Here is a 10,026-nt window from a genome sequence, read left to right as displayed (position 1 = left end):
TCTTTCATCATGTAAATTAGGCTTTTAGACATCCTTGTCTGAGGTTTTAAAGATATAGGCAGTTTATCCAGTTTAGATCACCACCCATAACAAAGAAGCCTTCAACATTATCTGCTATTATATGAGACCATTTTTTGTTTTTGTTGTTTGGACTAGAAACAGTGGGACTGAAGAAAAGACAGGAAGCAGAGCTGGAGGTAGCAGAGATGAAGATGCTGAGGTTCTCTTTGGGAGTGACCAGGATGGATAGGATCAGGAATGAATACATCAGAGGGACAGCACATGTTAGAGGTTTTGGAGATAAAGTCAGAGAGGCCAGACTGAGATGGTTTGGACATGTTCAGAGGAGAGACAGTGAATATATTGGTAGAAGGATGCTGAGTCTAGAGCTGCAGGAAAGAGGTCTAGAGGAAGACCAAAGAGGAGGTTTATGGATGCAGTGAATGAAGACATGAAGGTGGCTGGTGTTAGAGTGGAGGATGCTGAAGACAGGCTTAGATGGAGGAAACTGATTCACTGTGGCGACCCCTGAAGGGAAAAGCCCAAAGGAAAAGAAGAAGGAAGAAGATATGAGACAATTTTTTAAAGAAAAAAGGGCAGTCTTCATTCGGTGCATAGATTTACTTTTATTTCTAAATTCTTTTCCATTTTGTGTCCTTCCCCTCAAGATTCTTTAGATGGCTCCAAATTTTTTAATTATCCCCTTTGGCGTTCTCAATTATATTCAAGAAAAAATTCGCTTTAGCAGCTCTTATTTTTTGAACCACTTTATTTCTTAATGTTGTAAATAAATTTCTATAAATTTGAGACTTAGTTCTGATTGCCTTTTTCTGTGCTAGGTCCCTCTCTTTCATTAGCTTGAGTATGTCTGAGTTCATCCAGGGTAGCATATTTTTATTTTTGTTTGATTTTAAGTTTTAAAGGTAAAATCTTTAAATGTTTTCTCAATTGTTGTTAAAAAATATTTAACAGTCCTTTTCACATTCAGTTCTCTCTAGCATTTCATCCCAATCAATTTGTTGAACAGCATTTTTAAAATGTTCCTTTCTATTATTTGGAATTCCCATAAACTCATGTTCATTGGTAGAAAAATGAAATCTCTTCTTAGTTAGCTTTCTGGCTACGAGGAGCAGATTGTGGTCAGAAAGACCGGCCATCATGTTGTAGGACTTAAGAATTTGTTCAGGACGGTTGGTAAAAATTAGATCTATTTGAGAGCTGCTTGAGGTGGTGATTCTTGTGGGTCCTTTAACCATTTGGACAAAATCAAATTTGTCAGTCACTCTTTTAAGATTTTTTCGAGCGGATTTGTCCTCCAAGTTTATGTTAAAATCCCGATAGATTACAGTATCCTTACTTGGATTACAATCTGTCAGTAAGTTTTCAAAACGTTCATAAAACGTACCATCTGATGAGGGAGGATGATAAATTACAATGATTGTGAAAGACATTTGTGGTGATAAAGTGATATGTAAACCAAGACATTCCAGATCATGAACATTGGGCCAAATCAACCATCCTGTTGCAGCGAGTGGGACAGTTCACGTACTGATGCATTGTTGATAGCGGGGCATCCAGGGACATGTGATTGAAGTCATTTTTGTGTATATGTCCTCCCTGTTCTTGTCAATATAACATTTTCCAAGTATTGTAAAAACATAAAGATTGTCCGTCTAAGCCATGTCAGAGTATCCACCACCACCACCCACCTACCTGAGCTGGACACCGCATCAGCAATCGGCATAACCTTTCTATCTCCATCAGAGGGAATTTAGATCTGAATGAGTGATTGGGTCAGTGTTCTGAATGGCATCAACTGCTTGAGTCCATGTAAATGCTGCTAGTGTTGAGCTGAGCCAGCCTGAACCCACTCAAAGTAGTCTCCCTACCTCCACCACCACCTCAACCTTAGATGTTCAGTGGTCTTTTGTTTCCTCAGGGAAAGTGCGCAGACGGCAGTTCTACTCCCAGCCGCTGGAGAATGGCCGTGTGCTGTCTCAGGGCTCCACCTTCACCTACCAGGACATCCTGGATCAGCTGCTGGTTTACACACCAGACACTGTCAACGGGGGTTCCGATGAAATGGGTTTCTCCCTCACAAATGGCGTCCACACCCGCACAGGCCGCCTGCACTTTACTATGGATGCGAGACGGAGCGAGGGGCCTCGGATGACGGTGAACAGAGGCTTACAGCTTCCAGCAGGTGAGACGGACGGCACAGGAAGTTCTGCTGGCTCTGCCTTCAGTGCTTAAAGACAAGTCCATTCCTGCCAGAGCTCATAAAAATGGTTTGACCTTATAAAGTGGGACAAGAAAAGTTTGGAGGAAACTCATATTTTGCCTTTTTCCTTCAATCCTATAGTTTAACCAAGATCTCCAAGTTAAAATCATAGGAAACTAAAGGAAAACGAAGAATAAATAGAGTGAGTTTCAGTTTATATCATTTCTAAGTTAGAGACAGAAATATCAAATGTGTCATAGCTGTCCTTGTGTAAACTGTCAGATGGTTTTTGTTGCACTGCTTTATCTCAGTGGGTCAGGCTGCAACCTCCTGAGTCAACATCGTTTTCAGCAATATCAAATGACAAGTCGCTTTTTACCAATCTCTTAAGAGGAGAAGAATTTTTAAAGCTGTGGATGTGAGGCTTGGGTCCCTGGTTTCTGCTGAGCATCCAGTTCTGTAAACTGATTTTTGTGTAACTAAAGGCTTCTAAAGCAGATGGTGGTAAGAGGACTGAACTGAGGGTGTGTTCTCAGGATCGTCATCTGGAATCACAGAACAAAACCTGAAGGGCTCAGACATCGACTCCGACAGCAGGAAGCTGCGTTACATCCTGACCAAAGACCTGCCTGCTGGCAAACTGCTGCTCAGCAGGAACGGCCGAGTGGAGGCAGTTTCTGTCAAAGGTCCCATTCAGAGCTTCACCCAGGAGGACATCAACACAGGTTTGGGTTTGTTTGTTTGTTTACCTCCACTTTGTTCAATGAACTCATCCTTTTTTGTCTTGAAAGGGTCTGAAACAGTGAAGTGTTCCTCATCATTTCCTGGATATCTCGGGTGTTTCTTCAGTTTTCCATCCTTCTGTAGGCTTTACTGCTCCTGTCAGACACACAAGCAACATCCCTCTTGACCCAACACTTCTCTTCTTACTTACAATCCAGATTTGGTGGAAATTCTTTTAGACATTTCAGTTTTTATTCTTGGTGTGAACTTTCTGTTATATTTGTTCTCATCTTCCTTTCCATCCTTCTCTTACCTGGGCAGCTCCTCCACTGCTGGTCTGCTCCTGACCACTGCTAAAAGTTTAAAGTTTCATGTTTTCTGTCGTACATTTCTATCGAGGATTCAAACTTTCCAACAGTTTGTTTTTTTACATCTATTGAGATGTTAGAACGGGGGTGTCTAAATCCAGAACAGGTTTTCTAACCAACCAGCCTTTGAAGCTCCTTATTGACCAAACACACCTGATCCAGGTAATCAGCAGAGATGAGGGAGGGTCTTCTAGAAAACCAGCAGGAGGCCGTCCAGGCCTGGCTATGGACACCCTGCTTTAGAAGGAATTCTGATTCTACTCTCTGAAGGCAGGCCAAGTTCTAAGCAGCCTGTGGTGTTTTCTGAAGAAAAAGAATTGTCCTGTTACTGGCCATAAAGACGATCATTCGAATGTCTCCTCAGCCTCGGCAGATGCTCTCACTGTGGGTTTCTGGTGCTTGGATGGGTGGAGCTGCAGTGTGATGGTGTTCCATTTGTCTGCTGAGGCTCACAAAGTTCAATTAAAAAGCTAATTTGGACCTCTTCCCATTGCAGGGCTGCTGCAGTACCATCACAAGAAAGGAGAGGGGGGGGGCAGCCTGTCCTTTCTGTTTAACCTGGTCGATCCTGAGGGCAACAAACTGATCGATCAGTCCTTCTTCATCAGCGTTCTTGGTAGGTCTTCCTCACACCCCCCAGTGTTCTAAAGAAGAGGATGTTTTTGTATAATCTGTTCGGCCACCTGTAGATTTGCAGATTTGGATTTAGCTGCCTCTTTTGATGGAAGTCACCGCTGGTTATCCATCAAATTTTTGCAAATCAGTCATTCTCACATTTTTTTGTGTTTGTCAGTCTAAAGTAGATTAAAAAGGGGTAAAGAATGTTAAAAACTTTAATGACACATTCTTTTATAGTTTGAGGTAAAAGTTATTCTGTCATAACCATGATTGTTTTAGATTTACCAAAAGGAAGTTGTGGGAAGTTACATGTATCAGTTCAAATGTCATCTTTTTACAGGGATGTGATAAATTAAGTTTGTCCTGTTTAGTCATAATAAGGAGAGCTCAAATATGTTTATGTTGGTGCTGATGCTTCACTTCTCCAGATCACATCATTGGTCATGTCCCTTTCCTAAAACCACATAAACGTGATCCAAAAGGGCATCAAATGTATGAACTAATGAACTCTTGTAGCTGTGAGAAGACCAAGTTTTAGTTATGTGCAGCTAATCAAACATGCTTGATGAATTCCCTCTGTGAAGGTTCACCATGAGCCAGTGGACAAAGGGAGGTTTTTCTTGCAAGATGTTTACTTTTTTCTTATTTTTTTTGTGTTCTTTTTTTCTGTAAAAGTTGGTAAAACCAGCACAGTATTTCTAAATACACAAATAACTTGGGCCCAACTGAAAAGATATAACTAAATTAAACAAAGAAGACTAGACTGAACAGGCCTGACCAGACCCAACCGCACTGTCACAATGGGGAAGCTTATGTAGACAGGGACAAACCATAATGGACACATGAGGGAGGGGGAATTCTAACAGATGAATCTAAGAGTGCAAAAACAGACAAACTACAAACTAAACACATTTTAGTAATCAAAATAGTCTTCGAAGAATAAACTAAATATTTTACTTTGAAGAAACAAAATAAAGTCCAGTAGGAGTGTTGGGAATCCCTGCAGTACTGCCAGTGGAATGTCCCAACCTCCTCTGCTGATCATGGTGGATGTGGATCACCTGATGTGAAACTCAAAAACAACAGAAGTACATACACTTCCTTTTCACTTAAAATAAATCAAATGTGTGCACCCATTATTAACTTATTTTAAGTAAACAAAGTTAAAGTAAATGTTTTAAAGAAAAACAAGTAAATACTAACACCTATGTGGTGGTTTGAGGCTCAACCACCACATCCTCCCAGCAGTGGTGACCTTCGTGTGCTCAGTGCAGTGGTCTGGGAAGCAGCAGGTGTTGCTGCATGCCCATCTGGAAGCTGCCAAACAAATGCAGCTTCTATTTCCTGCTCTGAAAGAAGCTCCATACGACGTTTTCACAGCATCTTCATCTTCACATAAACACAGTAAAGGTCTGAGGCTGCAGATCCCTCAGGTAGGTCATTGAGGTGTGTTTTGAAAAGGCAGAAAAAAACTGATCTTAACTCTGCATGGAGCACAATGGTGCAGTGGTTAGCCCTCTCGCAGGTAGGCCGCGGTTCAAATCCCATGTGGGACCTTTCTGCGTGGAGTTTGCATGTTCTCCCCCCTGCATGTGAGGGTTTCCTCCAATGACTCCAGCTTCCTCCCATAGTCCAAAAACATGCTTCATGGGGGAATTGATCACTCTAAAGTCTTCCTAGGTGTGAATGTGAATGGATGTGTGATGGACTGGCGACCTGTCCAGGCTGTTCCATGCTTTTCACCCAACAGTAGCCTGGTTAGACCCCAGCAGCCTCTTGACCACGCAAGGGATAAAGCAGGTTCAGAAAATGAATGGATGTATGTTAACTCTGGATAAATGATGGCAGAATACTTTAATGTTGGCATTAAGCCTGGAAATAGGCAGGTTAGGCAGTGCATCACTGTCATCATCCTCACATGCTATGAGAAGTGGTAAACTAACAAAAACAGACATACCAATGTGTGCTTTAGATGCAAATTCTGCATGATTCTTATTATTTTAACAATTAAAGGATAGAATTAAAGGAATGATAAATCTGACTACAAAGAGGAGGTAGGCAGACTAGAACTATAGTGTTCGGGGAACAACCTCCATCTGAACACCACAAAACAAAAGATATCAGTCTGGACTTCAGAAAAAGCAGAGTGGGACCCCCCCCCCATTGTACATAAATGGGGACAGAGTGGACAGGGTCCACTCTATTGGTTACCTGGGACTGCAGATCACTGAGGACCTTTCCTGAACAGACAACATGACAGTGGCAGTGAGGGAGGCCCAGCAGCATCTCCAGTTCCTGAGAATACTCAGGAGGAACAACCTGGAGCTGCTGGTGACCGTCTACAGAGCCACCATAGAGAGCATTCCGACGCATGGATCACAGCGTGGTACGCAGGATGCTCGGCCGCAGACAGGAAAGCTTTGCAGAGGGTGCTGGACTCGGGCCCCCCGTCCAGCCTGGAGGACATCTCCAGCTCTTGGTATCTTAGCAGAACTAAACTCATTATCAGAGACAACAATGACAATAAAAGGATTTCTGATTCCAAAGCACATTACCAGAAACATCACGGGGCATGGCGGTGGTGGAATATTAATCTGGACTCTTTTCTACTGCTGCATGATATGAAAGCAAGGATATAAGCCGGCTGGTCATGACGCACAGCTCCAAGTTTGTTTTTGTTTCCTCTGCTTCTGTTCAGACGATTAACAGAGTGACATTAATAGAATGCAAAAATAATCAACAATAATAACTGTTTCTATTAAGTAAAGATCTTTTTGTTCAGTGACAACACAATAGTTATGTTAACTATTTAAGAATCATAAATTCATTTTTTGTTTTGTTTTAATAAGTACTTGTACTATAGTTTTGGCTTTAGAGGGAATTCTATGTCAAGGACATCCTGTGACATTCATACCAGGAACTGGTAAAAGGACTGGAAATTGAGCATAATGTCACCCAGCTGCTAGCATGGGGGCAGAGGAGAATACAAACAAAGAGGTGGTTGACCCCGCCCCTCACCTGAACAACACAACGAAAGGGAAGTGTTGTGAGGGAGCAGGGGTCAGCAGTGTTGCTGTCAGACTTCAGTGACACCATCCACTGATGAGTCAACCTGTGAGCAGAAAAAGCAGCAGTTATTTTACCAGCTGTGCTGCTCTTCTGCCTAAAGCTGTTTATATTCCCACACTGAACGTTCCTCACAGGAATCCTCAATAACTCGTGTCTGCAGATCTCACAGACAGGTTTCCTTTTGCTCATCCTTTCATGCATTCCACTAGTTTGTCTTGCATTTGTTACATAGTCTTTTTCTAAATCATTGTATCTCTCTTTTTTCTGTTTTGTCAAAACCCTTTTGCTAGTTAATTGCTCTAGCAGGAAGTTGTCTTCTTTCTTTGTCATGCAGAGGATCGCCTCCCCCCCTCTGTGGTGGCCAACAAAGGCCTGGTGCTGGACGAGAATTCCATGAAGAAACTAACCACCATGCAGCTGTCAGCCAGTGACCAGGACAGCGAGCCCAGCGAGCTCATCTACCGCATCACCAAGCAGACCAGTCTGGGTCACCTGGAACATGCAGCCAGTCCAGGTAGGATGCAGCTCATGACTCCACTGAAGCTGTCAGAGCTTTCTTCAGAGATTTCAAGGTTTAAATGTCATTTTCTCATTATCCAAATTGTAATTCATTAGAAAAAAGTGAAAAGAGTCTGAGCTCTTTGTATGAATCTGGAGCAAACAGGATTATAAAAATCTTAAAAGGGTATTCTTTTGTAGAATCTAATAAGAGTTTTGTTTGTTTGTTTAGTGATTTTGCTTAATAACTTGTCTTGTGCCTTCACACCTCCCCAGACAGACAAACAGGTTTAGAGCCTCATGAAAGACAAAGGCGGGTGTAAACACATGAGCGTCTGCCGGCACAGAGCCCAGCGTTGATGAGTGGCGTGGGAATAGTAACGATCGATCACGTTGATCTTAAAGGGCCTCACAAACCTAAACTTTCTCTGCAAGTTATTTTGGATGTTATTTTCTTAACATCCTGAAAATTGCACTTCATCTAAGTAGAATACTTCTCAAATGAATCTTGTGTACATGTGTACATGAGATCATATTGTGTTCTTTCAGCTTATCTCACAGTGAAACAGCACCCACTGTTTTGCATCAGTGACTTGGCAGAGTTTTACGCTGGATGCCCTTCCTGACACGACCCTGTACTAGAGGGGCACAGGGGATTGTGCGTGAAGTAGTAAAACAACAGTTGTAAAGCCACAGAATAAAACTGAATTTTAGACGCAGCTCACAAGTGAGTTGTGCTATTTTTAGAAGAGACCTGCGGTCTACTTGTGTGGTCCTTGGCCGGGCACCAGGTTGGTGACCCCAGCTGTAGAGTATTCAGCTAAAATCTGATTTCAATCTGAACCAGCATGTTTCTGACAACAGGAATCTGTGGAGGAAGGAATAAGCAAAAGCTCACCTTTATATCTTTGTATCTTTCCTCTTCAGGCTCCAGGATCAGCTCATTCACTCAGGCGGATCTGGCATCACGCAGCATCCAGTACGTGCACACCAGTGAAGAGGAGAAGCATGCAGACCAGTTCTCCTTCTCGGTGTCTGATGGGACAAATGAGGTGAGCGAGAAAAGATACAGTCACTTTTGAAAGTGAGGGTCGGAGAGCATGCTGGGAATTATTTACCTGCTGGCAGGTGTGGCAGCAGCGGCATTTGATGAGGTCTGTGTCTGATGAGGTATTTGCTAACAGATTGTGTTCTGTATATTATATGAGCATTCTTTTATAAACGAAGCAGTTGAATATTGGACCGAGGATGAATGGAAAGTGCATAATAACACCAAAGTATGGGACAGACAACTAGAACAAGAGACACAGCACCACACACACAAACGCACACACGACAACGAGCTTTCAGTTAGGAAGGTTGAAACAGATTTTTGTCTGTCTTCAGGTGGCTCAGACCTTCTACATCACCATCAAGCCGGTGGACGACTCCCTGCCTCTGCTTCAGGTCCCGGGTATGAGGGTGCAGGAGGGTGTGAGGAAGACTTTCACAGAGTTTGAGCTGAAAGCCACGGATGTGGACACAGAGGTAGGACACAACTGCTCACAGCTAGTCGTCTTTTATTCACTTTCTCTCATTCTGCACTTCCTGAAACCCACGGATCAGCTTCATGCAGATGTCCAGGCTGGTGTTGGGCCATGTTTGCAATCTCACACATTGTACATTGAACATGTTCACACAGAATTCTGGAATCTTAAGCCTTGACTTCCCCCTCGACTGTGTTTTAAGTTCAATCAGAAACCCCACTTTTAATTCAGGCTGCAGTTTGTTGCAGCTCATTGAGATGGAAACTCAAAGATGTGTGAAAGATGAAATCCCCTTCTCTTGTTTGTACAGCATTGATGTGAGAGTCCTGAACATGCTTGATGCTAACTGCAACCACAGGACTCCCTGGCCTTGCCTGCTGGCAGAAATCAGCCCTTTATTTGCCCAACAAAGCATTCCAAAAACAATATTCGGGTAATTGCCAAGTGTGTCTCTTCTTTAGATTTGTATATCTGTCAAACAAAATCCACACCTCTAAAATGCCCAAATTTGACCTTTAATAAAACTAAGTTGGCTGATTAAAGGAGGTACTGGTCAGAGAGTTGTCATCAATTATAAACAAAGCAGTAAATGTTACCAATCTGCAGAATGTGCATAGATCATGTTTCTGGTGTAAAGTTGGACTTTTTAACATGGATACCAACGAAGAACTTTCCTTTCTGTAACTTCCCTTTAGTAGTTTCTGGGAACAATCCCAGAAACTACTAAAATTAAAGCCGCAAGCGGTGTTGGATGGCCCGCAGTTGCTACCCGCCCTCATCCTCACCGCTACCCGCCCTCACCCTCGCCTCCCTCTCCCTCGCAGCCCGCTCATACACAAAAGCGCACACTCCCTGCCCGCCCCTACGCACCATCGCCGGCCTTGACACTGACCTTTGACTCGAACTCACCTGCTAAGCAGCCACTATGCACCACTAACCCCCCTCCCCTTAATGTATAGCTGGTCTGTGATATAAGTGATAAATTGGTTATCAATCAATCAAG

The 10,026-nt window shown here is 42.9% G+C and overlaps 1 protein-coding gene across 1 annotated transcript in view; it reads left to right on the top strand.

The window, feature by feature from the left end:
* The window catches only part of fras1 (Fraser extracellular matrix complex subunit 1), a gene marked incomplete at its 5' end in the record, with an annotated part of 79,968 nt that overhangs the window by 22,911 nt on the left and 47,031 nt on the right, over positions 1-10,026 (top strand). Inside the window, 6 exon segments of the mRNA XM_024260302.2 lie at positions 1,940-2,203; positions 2,758-2,946; positions 3,809-3,928; positions 7,334-7,513; positions 8,425-8,549; positions 8,884-9,024. Of these exon segments, the coding sequence (XP_024116070.1) occupies positions 1,940-2,203; positions 2,758-2,946; positions 3,809-3,928; positions 7,334-7,513; positions 8,425-8,549; positions 8,884-9,024 (1,019 nt within the window).

Source organism: Oryzias melastigma, linkage group LG16 (genome assembly GCF_002922805.2).
Source record: "Oryzias melastigma strain HK-1 linkage group LG16, ASM292280v2, whole genome shotgun sequence".
NCBI lineage: Eukaryota > Metazoa > Chordata > Actinopteri > Beloniformes > Adrianichthyidae > Oryzias > Oryzias melastigma.
This window is presented reverse-complemented; position numbering and strand designations above follow the sequence as displayed.